The sequence below is a fragment of the Nelusetta ayraudi genome, unplaced genomic scaffold (genome assembly GCF_046127955.1).
Source record: "Nelusetta ayraudi isolate G7.1 ecotype Tasmania unplaced genomic scaffold, CSIRO-AGI_Nayr_v1 ptg000023l, whole genome shotgun sequence".
NCBI classification, from domain to species: domain Eukaryota; kingdom Metazoa; phylum Chordata; class Actinopteri; order Tetraodontiformes; family Monacanthidae; genus Nelusetta; species Nelusetta ayraudi.
This window is the reverse complement of record NW_027466073.1, coordinates 2375809-2396947: the sequence shown is the minus strand read 5'-3', so window position 1 is coordinate 2396947 and position 21139 is coordinate 2375809. Positions and strand designations below refer to the sequence as shown.

General features: G+C 41.6%; 1 protein-coding gene across 1 annotated transcript in view; it reads left to right on the top strand.

The window, feature by feature from the left end:
• The window catches only part of LOC142889654 (neural-cadherin-like), a 310909-nt gene that overhangs the window by 87221 nt on the left and 202549 nt on the right, over nt 1–21139 (top strand). The window contains exon 6 of the mRNA XM_076028445.1: nt 13543–13792. Within this exon, the coding sequence (XP_075884560.1) occupies nt 13543–13792 (250 nt within the window). The remainder of the gene's footprint in view (nt 1–13542; nt 13793–21139) is intronic.

Sequence of the window (21139 nt, the reverse complement as noted above, 5' to 3'; positions counted from 1 at the left end):
AAGAATGGCTTCGGTTTTGGAGCTGGAGCTGTGAGAAGTTTTCACTCATCCATGCCTTTGTCTTCTATTTCTATTAATCTCTTGGTTGAAGTCATTTCCACAGATAAAGATCCATTTGACCTTGAAAGTTGAGAAAACTTGGTACATTCTATCAAATGACACACATTTCCTGTTTGATGGGTTGGAGCGGTGAGTGAACCTGGCAGGCTAATGTTTTGGCTCTGGGATATTTACAAGAAGTCCGTTACAGCTTTCAAATCGGAAAAGTCGGATGGAATTTTGTTGTTTTCTGAGTGGCCAGAGAACCGAGTAGTAACCCGGCAGCACTGACAGCCATGAAATCACCAACTCCTCTGTCACTGGAGCCTTTAGCCTCTTTTTTCATGTAAGGACCCCAGTTCCAGTAGGTCTCATGCTGTGTGAAGAGAGGGTCACGGTAACTGTTGTGGACACAACTATCGCACTTCCATTTATGACACACAGTGTTACTCACCACCGGGAGGCACACTCATTTTTCCTTTTCCTTTTTGACAGAAAAACATTTGACGCTTCCTTTCTTTTCTCACCCTGACTGAAGTTGTCAAATATATTTTAAGTGCATTCAAAATATGGAGCGGGGCGGGCAGGGGGTAGTTTTGATCCAAATTGCATGAATGTTAAAATATGTATTTCTTTTTTTCATACTGTTAAGAATATTCGGTTTATTCTTCCTTCTATACATTTATAAGCATGACTTAACTAAAATACCAGCGGTCTTTTTATTGCATTAGTATAAAAAACACAGAGTGCAGGCTCAGGAGAACGTCAAACACTGACTGGACTAAAAACCTGAAGTGGTGTTGCTCCATCTTCAAGTTCAGTTCAGCCCAGGTGATCTTACGGCTCACTGAATGCTCCCACTTGGTCCAGGCTCTCAGCTTGGACATTGCCCATCATTCTGCTGAAGCAAGCTTCCTCCACCTCTGCACATGCCTCTTCTTGGATCAACTTCCGCTTCTCCTTTATGCTGGCCTTACTCTAGCTAGGTTTTGGGTTACTACCCAGCCTGTTGCAACCTTCCCTCCACCTGTTCCACTGCATCATGGGCGTGCCACTTCCATCCCATTCTGACCTCCACCCCTGCTGAGGAGACCTTGGTGTCAGTGGAATCTATGTAGACTCGGATGACCTTGAGCTCCTCTGCCAGACTGCTGAATGGACGTTTGGTGTTATGCCTGAAGAGTGCAATGCTTCTTAAGATTCGTGGCAGCCCCAACCACCTGTGAAGGAGCCGGCTGATCTTCCTCTCAAAGCCCTTCACAATGGTGATTGGGACTTCATAGACTAGCAGTAGCCAGAAGAGACGGGGCAGGATGTTATGCTGATACACCCAGGCCTTAAACTTTCCGGGAAGCCCAGACTTGTCCACAGCTGAGAGCCATGTGCCAAGGTCATTGCTGCTGCCTTGCCATGCGGCAGTTGCTAGTGAAGAGCTTGCCCAGGCTCTTCACTGGTTTTTCTGACACTGATGGGATCTGGGTGTCACCGAGGGTGAAGCGGAACCAGTCAGTCACTTTTCCTTTCTTCAAGACCAGGCTTGAAGCTCATTCTTGCCCATGTAATGAGCCGTTCAAGACCATGGAAAAGCCATCTGCATCCGGGCACTGATGTTGCGGCTCCAGTGAACTCATCGATGAATGTTTTAATCAGGGGACCGGCTCCACCAGTTTGTGAGATATCCATCCATAAGCGTTGGCAATTTCAAGCCACAGCACTGCCAGATCCACCTTGCTTTCCCGTGCTTCTTGTATCAGTTGTGTCACCACCCCTGTATGTTTGATATATCATGGGATGCCTGGAACTCCTCCCTTCTACACTGAGGTGTCAACGTAGGTGTTCTTCAGGAGAAATCCCACGAGGCGATTCGCAACGATCTTGAAGAAGGTCTTGCACTTTACTTTAAGGAGAGACATTATCCTGAACTTCTCAATGCTTGTGTTCTCCTCCTTAGCAATCCACATGGCGTCCGCATAACTCCACAGCTGAGGTACCTTTCCATTCCTCGAGGTGGCTAATTCAAAAAGCCTGGGGGCAGTTTTGAAGACCTTGTACGACACTCCATTAGGTCCTGGTGCTGATGCTGTTCTGGCGGATTTGATGACCTCTGACCTTTTTGAGAATGAGTTCAATGACAGGGTGCTGGGTTCAGGGGGATATTTGAGAACTGCGCAATGGCCAAGGTTTTGTTCCCTCGTGCCACCGCTGTAGGTGGCGGTTGATGTGATGTTGTTCTGTGGACATGTGAGTTGGCCACTGCATTTCTCTCCCAGCAGTTTCTTTGTGAACCCAAACGGATTGGCAATGAAGGTACTGCGCTTGTGGGCCCTCTCCTCTCCTCACCCCTCTTCCTGTGCCACTCAGCCTGCCGAGGGGTGGCTAGCCATCAAGGCTACCTTCTCTTGCTCACTCACTTTCTTATCCTGGCTCCTGAGTGTCCGTAGCTCTTGTCTGAGTATGGTGATTTTTGCTTTTTTTGTTTAGACCTGTTAGTTTTTATGAAATGACTTTCAGACGACGCCTCGCCATGAATCGTGAGTAAAAACATCCAAGAAAATTGAGTCCCACAGCTTTAACCACGGGAGTCAAGGAAATCACCTCTTCGCCTTTTAGACTTTTGCATGTTGTAAACCCTTCATCTATGGAGATCTCAGTGAAAAGGTTTTTTAATGTGACATTGGCACGTAAATGTAGTATGTCATTTGATTCTTTTCTATTTTTTGTTTTGTTCTATTTATCTATTTCATCATTCTACAAGCCAGTGTAGTCTCTTCAAAATCCACTCTATTAATTCTGTCCGTTTCATGTAACGAGCGTTGCCACAACCATGCAAACATATGCTTCTATAGTGTGAGAGGGGGAAAAAAAGAGATGCAATGCTGTTCGGAGAAAAGAGTTGCACTCCCCTTTTTTATGTCTCAGTGAGGATGTAAAGTGCAGCCGAATGGTGATGGAGACACGAGGGAGTGTATAGTGGCAGTGATAACAACGGTATTATGCAGAGTGTGTGTGTGGACTGTCATGGCCGGGATCCATGAAATATTGTGCTGTTATTAGGCCTCCTGCATGTTAAGGAAATTTAGATTCGTATTGAGTAACAATATTGACAGGTATTTCACACAATGGTTTTACCATGCGAAAATAGTGTGGAGAAACATTTGGACACCTACCCTCTGACTTCTTTACGCGGTTGTTTTTGCTCCACTGGTGTCGTCGTCCTGTTCTAGAGGGGCTGAGAGGAGATGAGGACTTTTTGCGCTCCGTGGCATTTCAATACAGGTCGAGCGCCACGTGCACTGCATACGAATCGTGCGTCTGCTCAAAGAATAAGAGCTGGCAGTTAACAGAGAGCCACCCTCAGCAGTGCACAGTGAGAATATAGAAAGCTCGGCGTGATGGCCTTCGCATCGAAACGGGCTGAGAGCGGGAGAGAGAGAGAAAAAACAAAAACGCTGTTATAATTATTAACAGAGGAAAGCAAATCTTTTTTTCGCTCATTATCCTCTTCACCGATTTAAATCAAACAAACAAACAAATAAAGAATCAAATGTTGATGGAGCCAGCAGAGAGTGCCTTCCGTTTGATTGAAAGCACTGGTTCTCAACTGGTGGAGCCTCAGAACCGTCATTATTTTTTTCCCTCATCATGAAGTCACAGCACACAAATTTACTCCACAAAAATTTAAAAAGCTAGCCCCACCTTCTATCATGTCCAATAAATATCCATCCATCCATTTTCAATACCGGCTTCTTCCTGAGCTCAGGGTCACGGGGGTCTCTCTCTCTCTCCATATACATATATGTATATATATATATATATATAGATATATATATCTATACATATATATATCTATATATATATATATATATATATATATCTATATATCTATATATATATATATATATATATATATATATATATAGATATATATATGTATATATATATATATATATATATATATATATATCTATACATAGATATATATACACATATATATGATCGACTGACAGCCCGTATAGCCTGTACACAACAATGCCCTCTCTGATGGCACGTCAAGGGCGTTTGTTTGTTTGTCGCCTTAGCTCCATCACCGTGAAACGACGAAACAGAACGCAAACCTTTTGACTGGTGGGCCACAATGGCTTTTCTAAGATGTGACAGAGGGGCCGGACCAGGAGCAAATGGAGTCTTTTGATGACCCACCTCGTAGGAGAAAATAAATCTCTCATGGGATACGTAGAAAACATGATTTAATGTCAACTGAAAATTAACCAAGGCAAAGTTCCAACCAAATCAGTGTCTTTGAAGCCCCACGGTATTTAGCTCTTTATTGAAATGACTCTTAAAACACTGAAAAAAGGGATGGAATACAGCTATTATACAGGTATTTTATGACTTACTGACTATTAACATCATTCCTTCAAGTTCGGCGGGCCGGATTAAAAAGTTTAACGGGGCTGCATATGGCCCTTGGGCCATAGTTTCCCCCAGTAAGCCCCAAGACGCCTTTATCGTCATTGTAAAAAGAGCATTCGGCAACATTCAAGGTGCTATTATTTCTTGTTGTTTTTAAGAATGTTAAAATATAATAACAATGATAATAATAATAATAATAATAATAATAATAATAATAATAAATAAATAAAAATAAATAGTGCAAAAATAAAGTAGAATGGATTTTTGTGTGTGTTTGTGTGTCATGAACTCCAAAAGCAGAAGTGTTAGCAGGTGAGCTGCAGCCAGTGGTGAGGGACCAGCTGATCAACAGTAGCTGCAGCAGCACTTTACCCCCCCTGCTGAGGTTGCTTGAACTGTTTTTGTCTGTGTGTAGTGTTTTGTTTTGACTCAGTGTGCACGCACACGTGTACCTCCGCACAGGTTTTGCCTGGAGGTTCACTGTCCCGGTGCAGTTGTAAGATTAAAAAATAATAATAATAATAAAATAAAGTAGTAATAAATACAACTGAAATAAACATGAAGTGGATGATCAAATCCATGAGTATCTTTTTGATGAGAGTTTGTGTGATGTTGAGCCAGAATCACTTTGACTTGCTGAAATCTTGAAGTTTTTTTTTTTGGTGGGTTTTTGGCAACGCAACACAAGCAGTTAGCATGAGAAATTAATGACATGGAAGAGGCCTGCACAGTACGTTGGCCTTTTCCAAAAGGCCTATTTTCAAAAAAAAAAAAAATCTTGACAGCAGAAATGGTAAACTGTACGATGGAATAAACAGAATTTGTTTGCATGACCCACTCGGCTCCAAACTCAATGGCCAAAACTTCCTTCAACCGTATGAAGTGGGTTTAAAAGCCCCCTGGCTGTTTGTTTTTTTTTTTTAAAGAAGAAGAAATAAGTAACACTGATAAATTGCCATCCGGCTTCATTTTGCTGAAACCCTTTGCTACTTTTTACATCATCAGTTCCATCGTGAGAGAGAGTGAGACAGACAGAGAGAGAAAGAGAGGGCGCTGACTCAGGGTGTTATTCAGCAAGCTGGGAGAAGGAAACCAATTATCTTTTGTCTATCTTTCCATCTGTGGAGATCTGAGCTTTCCAACACTTCCATCTTCAGTGCAGGAACATCACGGGGCAGGAAGACGTGGCGAGATACAGGGCCAGAAAAGTACTCTCTACCTCTCTCTTTCTCACTCTCTCTCTCTCTCACTCTCTCTCTCTCGCACACACACACACACACTGACTTTATTGACGCTGGCAAAACAATGCTGATTGGATACTGGAGGCAGCAGGGCTCTGTGAAGATGCATGCTCGCTCTAAGCAGTACAATCCTGCACTTAGTAAATTAAATATTGACTCATATGTGACATATGTTTGGCTGCCACATTAGATTGGGACTGCTGCTCATGCAAGCAGTTCTTTTTATAACCGAAACTCCTCCACCATGCCCCGGATGAGATGTTATCATCATCTCCTGCGGCGGGATGAAAAAACAATTAAGCAGAAGAAATAATGAATAGCTGCATTTCAGCTTCGCTTCAGAGAAACTTCAGTCCTGGTCCTCAAGACTGCAGAGCAGAGGGAACACTGCTGGTCTGAATGATCAAATCTGCTCACAGACATAATTGTGGAAAAAAAAAAGAGAAAAACCAATAGGACTCTTTATTTTTAAATGTTGTAATAATAATAATAATAATAATAATAATAATTACACATTCCTTGGAGTACAGTCAGCTGCTACTGCATACATTGAAAATGTGTGAGCACTCACACAAACTTTATTACAGATTAGGTGTAAAAATATGTATATATGTTTTTGCCCCCCCAAAGAAAATAAATTAAAAAAATGCACTTGTCCTTTACAGAGAAGATGAAAAAACAACAACGACAAATGACAAGTTTTAATGTTTTAAAACAGGCGATTATAGAGTAACATGACAAATGTGTGTGTGTGTGTGTGTGTGTGTGTGTCTGTGCGGAATATTTTTTAAGAACAGAGTTTTTACATCTCAAAGCGATGGTAGTAAACCATTCAGCTTGCAACTCCTGAAATACTCGGCAAGAGTACTGAAAAACATTTCATGAGTATGCCCATGCCCTGACACTTTTACCTCGGATTCAACATCAGACTGGAAATGGCCAACTATCTTTCTGTCAACTATCGTGATGGAGGGCGTAGTGAGAGCAAGAATAAGAAGAAATTATCTTTGGTCACACAGGAGATCAAAGATGATCCAAGTCATCTCGAACAACGTGTATATCGCTACTCCCCTCCCAGCCCAAGTGACATGACAGCCATACAGCATTATTATGATAATACGTGTCAAAACAGCCAAGCCAGATGACAACCCACAACCGCCTTGGCATGGAGAGGTGATGTCACCATTCCTCCCTGACACCTCACACTTCACTTTCCAGGAGGTGGAGAGTGTTCTGCACAGCCTACCTAACAACAAGGACAGTGGCTCAGATGGGGTGACATATGAGACCTTGAAATCCTCACCATCATGTCAGACATTAACAACTGTCTTCAATGTCTGTTTGGAGAACAAGAGAGTTCCAGACACATGGAAAGGAGCACCGCATTCCGAAGAAAGGAAATATCCCTGAAGATCCATCAACAGGGTCCTTTCTGTGTGGAGTTTGCATGTTCTCCCTGTGTCTGCGTGGGTTCTCTCCGGGTTCTCCGGCTTCCTCCCACACTCCAAAACATGCATGTGAGGTCAAGTGAACACTCTAAATTGTCCGTAGGTGTTTATGTGAGTGTGAATGGTTGTTTGTCTCTATGTGGCCCTGCGATGAACTGGCGACTTGTCCAGGGTGTCCCCCGCCTTCGCCCTAAGACAGCTGGGAGAGGCTCCAGCAGACCCCCGTGACTCTGAGCTCGGGAATAAGCGGGTATGTAAGATGAATGAATGAATGGATCCATCAACATGGAGGGACATCTCTTTTCTTCCTACCATCTATTAGGTATTCATGAAGTGCATATTGGCCTGAGTCCTGCCCTGGTTGGTGGATGCCAACATCCTGTCCACCAAACAGTCGGCCTACATCAGCAGGATGGGTATGGACGAGCATGTATTTTGCCTTAAGGCACGGACTTTAAACATGAGTCATGTAAACTTTTTACAGTCTTTCTCGATTTTAGAGATGCATTTGGGACACTGGCTCACAATGTAATAATTAGATCACTGGAAGAGATACAGCTACCCCAGTTATTTACTGACATTGTGAGAGTTGTATGCCAAAGCTTCTTCATCCAAGTAATCTGCGGTAAACAATTCACTCTCCCAACATCACTTCTGACAGGCATTAAAACTGGCTGCCCATGGAGTGCAGTTAACTTCATAAGGTGACATCTCCTCCAACCTAGTGCAGGGCTACGTAGATGATGTTGTCCTGCCTTGCAAATGTGCTGTCCTGTGTGGTGGAGTGGGGGGAACAGGTGGTACCATTCAAAAACAGACACGCCCCCTGTGTTCTGCATAGCAACACAGCCCATTCGTGTATACTCTCTTCATGAGACATAGACATACCTCGGATATAGAAAGAGTGGACGGAACAAGCCAATAACATCCTGACTGTGTACACATCCAGGCTGGACTTGATAAGACAGTTGTTCACTGCCACTAACTATGAAGTCAGAAGCCATCAGGCAGGTGGCCCTGTCTACAGTTCGGCACCTCTTCTCCAATGTCCACATCCCTGAGAAAGTGCTGTGTGAAATCAACAACAAGACGGTTAGCATAGTCAGTGGCTTGGCCTCAACTGACACAGCACCCGTGACATCATCTTTCACCCGCAGTTGGAGGGATGACTTGTGGTAGAATGGATCTACACAAGCATGAGAATCTCACATCTTTTCAAGATGCTCAACAACTATGACCAGTACGTCCGGGAGCTGGCACGCTCCTCCTTGTTCCTGGACATGAGGAGGAGGAAGGTCCCAGTGGCCAAGGGCGCGGAGCCCCACTTCCTCAGCTTCAAAAGGAAACCCAGTGCGAAGCTGGACACCAATTCCACTGGTTTGACCCTCTCATACAAGTCAGTGCAATAGCCCCATTTGCTGGACAGAGCCACATGTTATCATCTAAACAGGCTAGACATACTCTCCTGGACGGACACCAACATCAACAACAACACTGCACTGGACTGAAACTCCAGGGAAAACTAACATGTCTTCCCACAGCTGATCACTCTGTTGCTCATTCTTTTCTCAAAAACAGTGCACTTGATGAGGACATTGTCATATTCACAATCAAGGGCAGATTACAAGTCGTACCTACAAGACTCAACCTCTCTATTTGGTTTCCTTCCACTCAGGTTCCTCATTGCTTGCATCATACCACAGAACAGGTTACTGAAATACTGTCACATATCTTGGATGGATGCTTACAATGAAATGTACATAGCATGTCATGATAGAATAGTGAACCTAATTGTAAAGGACATACCACACCACTCCTCAACATCAGTGAAACTGTACACACATGCCTGTGTCAATGCATCTATGCTCCATCTCTGTAATGACCAATATGCCTTTTCACATTTGTCTGCTAACACACCAGATGTTGTTGTGGATAAGGAAGAGCTCAGAGAAGTGTCTGTATTAGAGATAACATGCATCTTTGATACAAGCCTAGAAGAAGCCTTTATGACTAAAGTCCTGAAATACCAACCTCTTGTGAATACCATCTCAGAGCTAGGCTATAGGTGAATACTACTTTTTTTGTATTTGGCAGCCTAGGACATGTCAATAGGTTGGTTGTTAGAGGACTATGCCTACTTGGAATGTCCAAGAAGGAAGCTAAAAGGCTCACCAAGTTTTGCTCTGTCAACATATCTGCCAATTTATCTGGCAAAGACGCTGCTACTTGTACCCATGATGAGTGAAATGTTCTGTATGTGAAAGACATTGTACATATGAATTGTGAGTGTGGCCTGAAATGTGCCTGTTACAACCTGGCTCGCAGGGGGAAAGGGAAGTAACACAAAACACAGATGATATAGGCAATGTAAGTTTATTGTGCCCTGTTTTTGGGAAAATAAGGGGGCAACAAACACAAAACCCAAACTGAACTGAGGGAGAGGGCCGATGGATGCTGGTTAAATCAAAAACTGAATATAACATAAAGAGGACTCAACAAGCTATAACTATAATTCTACAAATAAGAAAGTCAACGAACAGAAAGAGAAAGCAAAAGGCTTTTCTAATACTGCAATCTAAAAACCAAAAATACCCCTGCACCTAGTGTATCTATACATCAAATTAAACTGTCATGAAATATAAACAAATCTGTATTTTAAAACTCAAATCCCTGGCCACACTCCAAAGTTGTAATAAAACATAAAAACTAAGCCAAACGGCTACAAAACAAAAGGGGCCAGGTACCGGAATGCTACGGGAGTTATCGGAGCTATGTATGCTACGGGAGCTACGAATGCTACGGGAGTTACGGGAGCTACGAATGCTACGGGAGTTATCGGCGCTACGAATGCTACGGGAGTTACCGGCGCTACGAATGCTACGGGAGTTACCGGCGCTACGTATGCTACGGGAATTACGGGAGCTACGAATGGCAAACAATCACTGCCAGACAGCTGCCCCTGACTGCATGACTGGCAAAACGCTTTGTAGGTGCTGGTCTCTGGTGAGTGGCCGGAGTTGGGCAGGTGAATAGACGCCGCACCAATCGGGAAGCAGACACAGGTGGGCTCTTCTGTAGGTGGTGGACTGGACTCCCCAGACGCCGCACCAATCAGACTGGAGAAGGGGCGTGGCGATGCAGGGTGTGTCATGGTGCAGGCAGCCAACTTGGAGGAGAGAGGGATGAAGAGGCAGCACACATTGTCGACCGTTTCGCGACGGCCGTAACAGTGCCTTTAATATTTGTGTCCCGATATGCACTGTTTCTATGTGGACATAAATAAATGATTAAAATATGCATGTGTGCGTGCATGCATGTACACACACGGTTGTGAGTCCATCACTCATCAGATTATCAATATACAGAGACACCTTGTGTACATGTTAAAGGTTATTTAGGGTGTACAAACATGAAAAGTACAACAATGTCATCTTGTTTTCTGGCCATCTTGTTTTTTCCCCCTTGTTGTTTACCAAGGCACAACAACTGACATTGTAATAATCCTTGTATCCTCTAAATCCTCTGTGCTTGTTATTAACTGTTTTGACCATTTGTTGTAATAATAATGATAATAATAATAATAATAATAATAATAATAATAATAATAATAATAATAATAATAATAATATCTAAAATTAAATAAAAAGAAGATTTGGTAAAGGAAAAAACTGTGTTGTGCAGTATATTGTATGAGAACAATCAAAGCAGTTATGCCAGTACATAGTGATCATATAGAAGTGATTAAACAGCAAAGAGCAAACAAAGAAGGCTACAAATTCCTGACTTGAGGAGTGCAACTTGACAACTTTCCCTTCTTTTAAATATCTAATATTAAAGCTACATGCTAAGCTAAGCTCTAATGTCGTAATGGGTCCTGCTGTTCAGGTCACCAGATCAGCAGTTGCAGTGGAAAATAAAATAATAATAATGAAATGAACGTAAAAGCTTCACCTGCTGAAAGTAGTCAGGCTCCTCAGCAGTATCTGCTCAGGTGATGGAGGCTCTCACACACACTTGGAGGTCTGGAACACTGAGCCCTTGAACGCAGCCATCAACTCTTGTGGTAGATCAGAATTGTCAAACTAAAATAAACAGTGGCCCAAAAAGTCTCGGTCCAACGTTGATATTTATTGAAAAAAAATCTTCCTTTAAATACAACAATGAAGCTTTTTATATGGACCCAAACAAGTTTTGCTTCAACACTGAATATGGATCTAGCAAAGCTTAATACTGTACAATAAATAACGTATTATTGCAGACAATATTGCAAAATTGAATTTCAAATAAAAAACTCATCAACATAAATAAATTGTAAATAAAAATGGTCTTCCTCTTTTTTATTTGTAGCCTTCCACATGGCTAATAATACATTTGAAAATAAAATACCAATAATAAAACAATGAGGTCATACTAATGTCCTTCCATGAACATCCTGTCCTGATTGAGCAGAGCATTCTGGGATTTGTGGTCTTAGTGGCCAGCTCGAGCACTGATTTAGTCATGCCCCATGGGCCAAATATAATTATGCTGCGGGCTAAATTTGGCCCGTTGCCAGAGTTTGACACCTATGTTGTAGATGGTTGTGGAGTGTGCTTTTTTTCATATTAAAAAAAAAACAAACAAAAAAGACTGTGTCAGACTGTATTTTGCTCAAAGCCTGACACACTTTTGGTCGGAATTCATAATCATAATCACAATAAGAAAAAATGTCCCACTGTTTGTCATTGTCATGCTATGCCAGACTCTTCATCAGCAAATCTGTTTAACTCCAAGAGGTCTAACCATAAATTCTGATATCTGACTGAGGACCTCTTGGCTACAAAAATGACTTTAATGGAAGTAGTTTATAAACTGCATTTCTTTCAACTCTTTGAAAGTGTCACTGTGAGCACTCAGCAATAATGCTTATTATGAATGACACTTTAGTTTAATTTTACCAGATTCTTTCAGGCCAGAGTATATATTGCAGTGGTGTGTGTGTGTGTGTGTGTGTGTGTGTGTGTGTGTGTGTGTGTGTGTGTGTGTGTGTACCCTGAACAAGATATTTATTGTGTGTCTTATACTCCAAAAATTTGGAGAGCACAATAATAATTCCTTTGTGGAAGTATATATATACATATATATATATATATATATATATATATATTTTTTTTTTTTTCCCATTGGAACATTCCAAAATTATTACATACTGAAAGTGTCTAGATACTCTCCAAAAAAAAAAAAAAAACTCTCAAAAACTTGTGGTATTCTCAAGCCAATGCTCCTAGCCATTAAGGTTTTCAAATAAAACAATTTATTTTTATTTGCGTGCGAGATTGGCCATTCTACTGTGTGCCCCTTCATTGCTTATGTGTGTGTGTGTGTGTGTGTGTGTGTGTGTGTGTGTGTGTGTGTGTGTGTGTTTGTGTGTGTGTCTCATCCCTCTCGCACTCTGATAGATACTGACAAATATAACGTACACAAATACTGTATGATCGCATTTGTCAATCGCGCTATTTTATTTTGAAAATTGCTTTTATTTTGCAAAATTAACCAGATTCTCACGCGTTTCTTTGCGTTACTTCCTGTCCAGTTTGACCCGGACAGCTCGTGACTCGCACAGAAAATAGACCAGATCGCTGCACGGCGCGAGCCGACCGCAGCGTTGCGCGCCACTTGGAGTCTGGCGTGAACGACACCGTCGGTTAACAAGGGCGCCAAAGGGAAGCGGGCTCCGTTCCGCGGCATCTTGTGGCGGTTCTGGCCGAATGCACGAACGACACAGAGAAGTTAGAGGGAGTTGTCTGAACAGGAGGACTCTCTGTTTTCGTAGTGTGGTGTGAACCGGGCGTTAATCGCGCGTTAAAAAAAACAAAAAAAAAACAAACTAGTGCCGTTAACGTGTTTGAGTTAATGCATTAACGCGTTAACTTTGATAGATCTAATATATATGTATATATCTATATATATATAGATATAGATATATACATATGTTGTATGTATGACTGATCTTTGACGGCCAAGTTAACAGCCTTGCGAAGGCTCTTTGTAATGCTTAATGAGCACCTTGTTGGAACATCTTGTTGTGCAGCTTGTTGTTTGTTTAATATAATTAAATTTTCTTTTGGCTTTTCCTGGACTTCCAGTAATTACTACATAACAGTCTTCCTGGTGGGGAGTGTTTAGACTTTATCTTTCTTTGCCAATTGTCCTGAAGCGATTTCGTAGGTCACTTGTTGAATGACTACGAACAAGTACAATGACTGCATTAAGGTCAGCTATACGCCCCAATGCCGTCAAAACTAAATAGCTGTTATAATTATCCACACCAAAAATGAAAGCATTTTTATTGAAGGAAGTTGGGAGGCTAATCTGTGATTTTCTTCTTCTCTTCTTTTCTGTGTGTGTTTTCTCAACTTCAGTGTCTGCTAATGACTGCGACTCAGAAGAGAATGCAGAGTTGACCTATTACACGCTGAGTTCTGACTTCACCATCTCCCCTCATGGTACCATTTTCCCCGCCGGGCCTCTGGACTTCGAGAGGCCCAACCACCTCTATGAGTTTGTGGTGATGGCAGTGGACAAGGGTGAAGTCCCTCGCACCGGCACCACCACGGTGCGCATTCGAATGGCCAACGTCAATGATGAGGCACCCGAGTTCTCCCAGCACGTGTGAGTAAAAACCTCATGTACCCGGGTTCTCCACTTTCAATCATTCTGTAATGACTTCTGTATAATGAAGTGTGTGTTATTAAAATGCAATAGCGCATCAAATGAGTTCAGCCAGTAATGTAATAATTCTGCAGTTGATAATATTTAATTGGATTTCAAGCTTTACGATCAAACAAACAAGGTATTTTCACTTACTATTTATATTTAACACTGTGAAACTAAAGACCTCCTTCAAAACAGAAAACTACTTCTTATTACAACATGCTGAGGTTGTATGGTCTCAGGTTTTAACCCTTTAGGCGCCATGGTTGCAAAATTGCGAGAAGCGTCATTGCTGAATTAAGCAGGCCATAGCAGCAAATATGGTGCTAAAAGTATTTTACACTTTACACCAGGAGATGGCAGACACCTGTGGCTTCAATCTGAGCAACATTTGTGTGTGTGTGTGTGTGGGGGGGCAGCGGCAGCGAGTCCACGCGCCACGACAGTCACCAAGCAGCACACGCTTCGCCTCAGCGTGGCCGGGGTGTAGAGGGAGTAATCGACGAATGAGGATGAGGGGGCGTGGTGGGGGAAGCAGGAGTGCTCAAAACACCGCTAATGGTGACGGAGGGCGCGGCGAGTTATAGTTACAGCGATCAACGTGGTAGAAGCTGTGGGAGGAAGCACCCAGCCAGCAGGGATGTTCATGGTCACCCTGTAAATTACAGTGATGGTGGCTGGGTCTCTGTTTGAGATATGTGGAAAATGATCAAAAGTGGATAAAACATTTTGATGAGCCTGTGGGGTATTGTGGAGACAGAGATCTGACATACAGACCCCAGACACTCTGACATAATACAAAAACAAACAAACAAAAAGTTTGGGTCACACTGAAGATTTTTCTCAATTACAGTATGGCTTTCTCTCTGACCAATTTCAACTCACATCCATTTGAAATCTTGATATCAAAATTGATTAGTGCTTGACGACATGCAGCGATGAGTGACACGTAACTGCCCATGACTACGTCCCAGAATGTATTTTTTGTATCTTTACAAAATGAACAAGAAGTGTCGTAGAGTGACGAACCCTTCAGACATTAGAAGGATTCGATTTGACAAGTGATGGATCGATGGATGTGTCCCAAAAGTGAGTCTAATGCTCAGTTTAACGTTGAATGGGTTCCTGTAGGGATGGTGGGCAATAATCATTCATATCTAAATCACTAATATCGAAACAATGAAACAGCCAATTTGAAAACTGGCTTCAGTGTCCAACATCAGCCCATTCAGACCCATACAATTGCAAAAGTAATGTTAAAGGGAAATGTCCCTTCAAGGCCACACACCACCACCAGGATGATGCACTTCTATATTCATGAACCTCCTTTAATGCGACCGGGCACAGGGAAACGCCGTGATACGAGCTGCTAATTGTAAACATCATTACATGCACTCAGAGTGCAAGTGCAAGTGCAGCTACTCAGAAAAGACTTCTCAACTTTTAATCAGATTCCTTTCCTACTTCACCTTTCATTTCCTCCCTGCGGTCTCACTGGGATACACTTCAAACTACAGCTTTATATAGTGTCGAAATAATAACATACAGAATGTTTGGGGGGGGGGGGGGGGGGTAAATAAATAATGTAATGCACATGGAGTGAGATAGAGTTTTGTGCTGGCTTCACCTGAGCGGCAGCCATAAATACAGAGCAAACCAATTAATGAGCGAAGCGTGAAAAAGTCCAGTCTGTTCTTGTCAGGTCACTTCCTTAACAGCTGCTTTCCAATTCAGCTGCCGTTGTGGCTCACCCACACCTCCCACCCCACACATCCACCACACACGGGCACGCGCACACGCACGCACACGCGCACACACACGCACACAGACACACACACACGCACCAGTCCTGCTGTGTAGCTTTTAATTGGTTGATTTTCTGGCAAAGACCTGAGTAGATTGGTGAGGCAGGCTCAATCAACCGAGCCAACCAGCGCCCCCAGGAGGCCCCAGAGTCCACACACTCTTTCTGTGCACGTATGTGTGTGTGTGTGTGTGTGTGTGTGTGTGTGTGTGTGTGCGTGTGTGTGTTTTCAGTGAAGGTAGAAGCTCTTGGTTCTTGCTATGCATTGAGCGCTGCAGTTAGAAAAAGGCATTCATGCATCTGAATGTACATGTTTTCATGTAGGTGTGTGTTTCTGTGTCCAGATGAGTAAGTAAGTAACTGAGGGGGTCACTGGTGATGTGCTGTTTAGTGACAGACACCTTCTCTCTCTCTCTCTGCAGCCCCTGACATCCGACACACACACACACACACACACACAGAGCGAAGCACTGCAAGCTTGAATGTGTGTGTGTGTGCCTACCATTTAAATGCAGAGTCAAGAATGTGGGCAAAAATAAATAATTTTCTGAAATTATCTTTGAGAAAATGGAAATGGCGGGGCAAAGGCGTTTTGCTTCTTTTAAATGTACTTCAGAGTTGGGAAAGGAGCTCGTGTGGGTTGTGTAATTTGATACTGACTTAGAGGAGGTGTATTCAGCTCCTAACTTAGCCTACACATTTCAGAGCACACACACACACACACACACACACATATGGATTTTCAGCTCGGTGTGGTTGACCCTGCTGCTGGGAATGATGCTGGGTTGTAACAAGTCCTTTCAAAGACCTAACATGGGCTCTCAGTAATAATACAAATTGAATGAACAATTAAATGAATGCAATCATAGAATTGATTCTTGATGCATATCTATTAAGCATTTTTGTGTTATGCTTTCTCTGTTAAAAACATATCTACATATCTAATATGTATATTTCAAAAGCAGAGGTTGGAAGGTATAAATACTTTGCTGCTGTGCTTCAGTAGATTTTTCAGGTATCTGCACCTGCTCTCTACATTTGTAAACAGCTGTACTTTCTACTTACCTTGGAAAAACGTGATTGTTACTTTTGTGTTTAAAAGATACAAAAACTGTTCACAGTTTTATAGTTGTTGTTGCTTGAAGTGGAGCTACAATATTTGAACTCTGCAGTTCTGTCGTTCAATGTAAAAGTGGACCATAGTTTAGAGGGAGATTATTCTAGAGTACTGCAGTTTTTTTTTTACTAAAGTATATTTCAGAACCTGTACTTTCTTACTTTTGCTTTAGTAATGGAGTTGAATAAGTACTTTTACTCTTACCAGATAATTTATTTACAGTGGTATCCATACTTTTACTTAAGTATAGAATGCAAAAACCTTTGCGACATCTGTTCAAAATTAGCCCACAACATTTTTGAAAACACATTCCTGCTAATGATGGTTGTTTTGGTTGCTTTGGTATTTTGCGTAACACTAGTCACGAGTCATTTTACTATTTCATCTTTATGTAAATGGTGGAAAGTGCACAGTTTATATCAAGCACATGTTGTTATGCAATTACATTGGCTCTCCAAAATGACTGGCATAAATCAGTGTGGAATAAGGAGGCACTTTTACCTGTCAGATATTTTATGAATATGATGTCAAGATCTCCGATATCGTTTTTTTTTTTTTAGCGATGGTATTTCTTTATTTATTTTAACAGCTGAATGTTCATCCAAATCTGGTTATGTATTAATTTTTTAGCAACTCAATGCATTTATACATGGAATTGTGATGAAGATGATTGGCTGAAGGTCAAAGCCAGCGACATAATTTGCAAGGAAGAGGAAGCTGTCGCAGTTTCAATTTCAGGGTTATTCAAATGTATGCTGCACAAATAAGGCTATTATTATTTCCCTTGTGCTGCACACTGACCAACTTCAGTGACTGGGATTGAGTGGTTGTTTGTATGGCACAGCGTTGTGTCGCAGACACAAAACACTTTGCTTTCTTGCATTTCATCCAGCACTCGGGGTTGGATTGCAGGGCTTTGGAGGCAGCAGTTGTGCAATTGTTCATTTGTTCATTCTGAGTGCCGAGAGGCAAGTGCACGCTCCCACAAACACACAAACACACAGCAGTCTCCAGTCATCCCTTATCTAAATGACCTCAATAATTAAAACCCACTAATTATTTTTCACAGCTGATATCAGGCAGTGACATACTGGGACAACATTGGGTTTTTATTTATAAGTATTTTTATTTTGTGCCCTAAGATCAACCAAAGGAAGGAAAACAAGGTAAAAAAAAAAAAAAAGAAAGTAAAACAAACACTTGAAAAATTTGGCTGCGACAGACAGAACCTGGCACAGGCCATCTTCAGTCCATTCAAATGGGAGTGTCCAGGTAACCCGAGACTCCCACACCAGGTAGTTTAATGCATAAAGCTGCTTAAAAGAATACCTGACCTGAAAAAATATCACACAAATACAAGAAAAAAAAGTCTTGTTGTTTGTATGTGTTATGCTTGTGTGCTAATTTATGCTAGCTTTGCAATAGATTGAGACTGAAGTTATCCTTTGAGACATTGCCTGCTGGGGGGGGGCAAACTGTGACGAGACGAGATGCTGTGATTTTTCTCGGTTCTTCCAAATTGGTTCTTCCAGTTTGTGGGATTTCGAAATTAAATGAACAAGGATGTGCAAATTGCAGACTTTCAGCTTTAATTTGATAGTATTTGTATCCAAATCAGGTGAACAGGAATTACAACAGTTTGTATTTGTGCCTCCTACTTTTTAAGGGACCAAAAGTAATGGGACAAATTAACCATCATAAATCAAACGTTCACATTTTAATGCTTGGTTTCAAATCCTTTGCAGTCAATTAAAGCCTGAAGTCTGGAACGCATAGACATCACCAGATGCTGGGTTTCATCCCTGGTGATGCTCTGCCAGGCCTCGACTACAACTGGCTTCATGCAAAAAAAAAAAAAGTAATTTTCAAGTGTAGAGGCCAGAAAGAGGGGAAACTGTGGAAGTGGAGGTGGGAAGGGAACTACCGCACGCATCAGCACGAGTTTCTGAGAGACTTTAACACCAACATCTATTAAGTGCTTTGTCAGTCACTGACCCACACCCCACCTCACCTACCCACTACGTTCCTACCCTTCTCATGCCCTGGCCAAAACTGATATAGCCTACAAGTATTTTGAATTTTGAGTTATTGAATTATTGAATTATTGAATTATTATCGTCGAGTCATTTCTCTAAGACTGCAAGGGAAGCGCAGCTTGCCCTAAAATGTCAAAATAAATGGTCAAACATGTGCTGTTTAAGTGTCATTGTCTGAAAATGCGTTAAACTGTGTACCTTCCGATTTCGATGAATACACTGCAAATTATCACACTCTTGCTTCAGTCGTCGCACTTGTTTTTTTTTTTACGGTTTGGGTTTATATAAATTTGAATTTAAATAATTAAAATGTAGTTAGCCCCGTTTGTTCATTCATGCTGTAGACCAGTGGTCCCCAACCACCGGGCCGCGGACCGGTGCCGGTCCGTGGGTCATATTAATCCCCTTTCATTCATTATCTGAGTGAACAATTTTATTTCCGAAAAATTACCGGGTTCTCTCCGTTACGTCCACCTAACGCTCAACTCTTGACGCATGTCAAGGCGCTTGTCTCGGTCATCTGATACGTTACCGCGAGATTAAACCCACAAGCTAGCAAGCTAGCGAGCAACATGAGTGTCATTCGCCATCTCCTCCACACCCCAACCCCCCGTCAACGATCTTTGGACGCTCATGCCGGTCCGTGAAAATAGTCTCACATTGAACCGGGCCGTGGTGCTAAAAAGGTTGGGGATCACTGCTGTAGATGAGAGCAACAACGGGGCAACAGGGTTGAGGCCGGAAATGAGCTTCCCCTCTTTGAAACCAGCAGCCGCCACTGATTATTTTCTACTGTAAAATGTAGTGTTTGTGTTAAAACTTAGCACTCTGTGGGGTACCGTACTTCCTGACTTCACAGTTTTAAGAGGACGTTCTTTTCTCCTCCCCAGTAATTATAGTATATAGTATTATAGCAGATTACAGTGACATGTGTGATGACTGAGTGCTTTTATGCCATGACATCAGGACAAATGTTCCGCTTTATAAATTGTAATACTGCACACCAGTGAACGCGGGCTTCGTGCCCTTGTGTTTGCCCTTTCGATGTGTGCTCACTCTTCCACCTCATCTTTTGATCTGCTTTCGAGAGTCAACATCCCTGAAAACAGATTACTGCACTCCAGCTCGGAGAGGAAACTGATATCAAATGAACGAGCGGGGAGCGCCAACTCGCACGCCTGTTGCCGAGCAGTTGGAATGCGTCCACCCATACTCTGCCATGTTTTGGTGTGTAGCTGATAAATAACCCAGAGAGTCTGTAGTGGTGTGGAATTCAATTTTATGGTGAGAGCATAAAAAAAAAAACGGAAACCGTAGCTGTTCAGAGTCCAGTCTGCAGTCTGGGAATGTCTGTCTGACACGGACCCCCCCCGGACCTCCCTGTATTTCTCTCACCAATTAACCCATGATACCCCCTTAAAGCCTCAAAGCAACATATATATATATATATATATATATATATATATATATATATATATATATATACATATATATATATATATATATATATATATATATATATATATATACATATATATATATATATATATATATATATATATATATATATATATATATATACATATACATATATATATACATATATATATATGTATATATATATATATATATATATATATATATATATATATATATATATATATATATATATATGTATATATATATATATATATATATATATATATATATATATATATATATATATATATATATACATATATATATGTATATGTGGTGGGTCTCCACCTGGCAGTACAGTGAATAAAAGCTGGTGTTACTAGCTCTGATGCAAAGAAGCTACAAGTTGCATCCATGCATAACAATGCAACGTGCTTGTCGAAATAATAATTTTATTACAATGTGGATTTTAAATAGCTTATAAATATATAAAGGTCGTTCTCCCATATTTTCCTACTTCCTACTTTGATGCACGGTAGGTTCGTAGGTGCTGTTCAAAAATCGTGCTTTGTCTGCGTTATTGAAGGGAACATATGCTACGGCTCTAAATCAAGCCTCTTTTTTTTTTAGTTCTGACTCACACATGACTCATCCCACGTTTCATCAGGAAGTGTCGCACGACTGGGGTTGCTGGTAATGAGCAGCACTAACGAACCCTTCACCTATTTGCTTTGGAGTCAACACTGCCCCCCCCCCAACGACTCACTCAATTTGCTTCGTGTGTGCTCGGATCACCAAAAAGATCCGGTGGTTCTTTTGGCTCCCAAGCGACTCCTTAGATTTTTTTGTTGCTTGTATTATTTTATTAAAAGTTCATATATATATATATGTATGTCTTATATATTAAGATATTTATTGTATGGTTCATC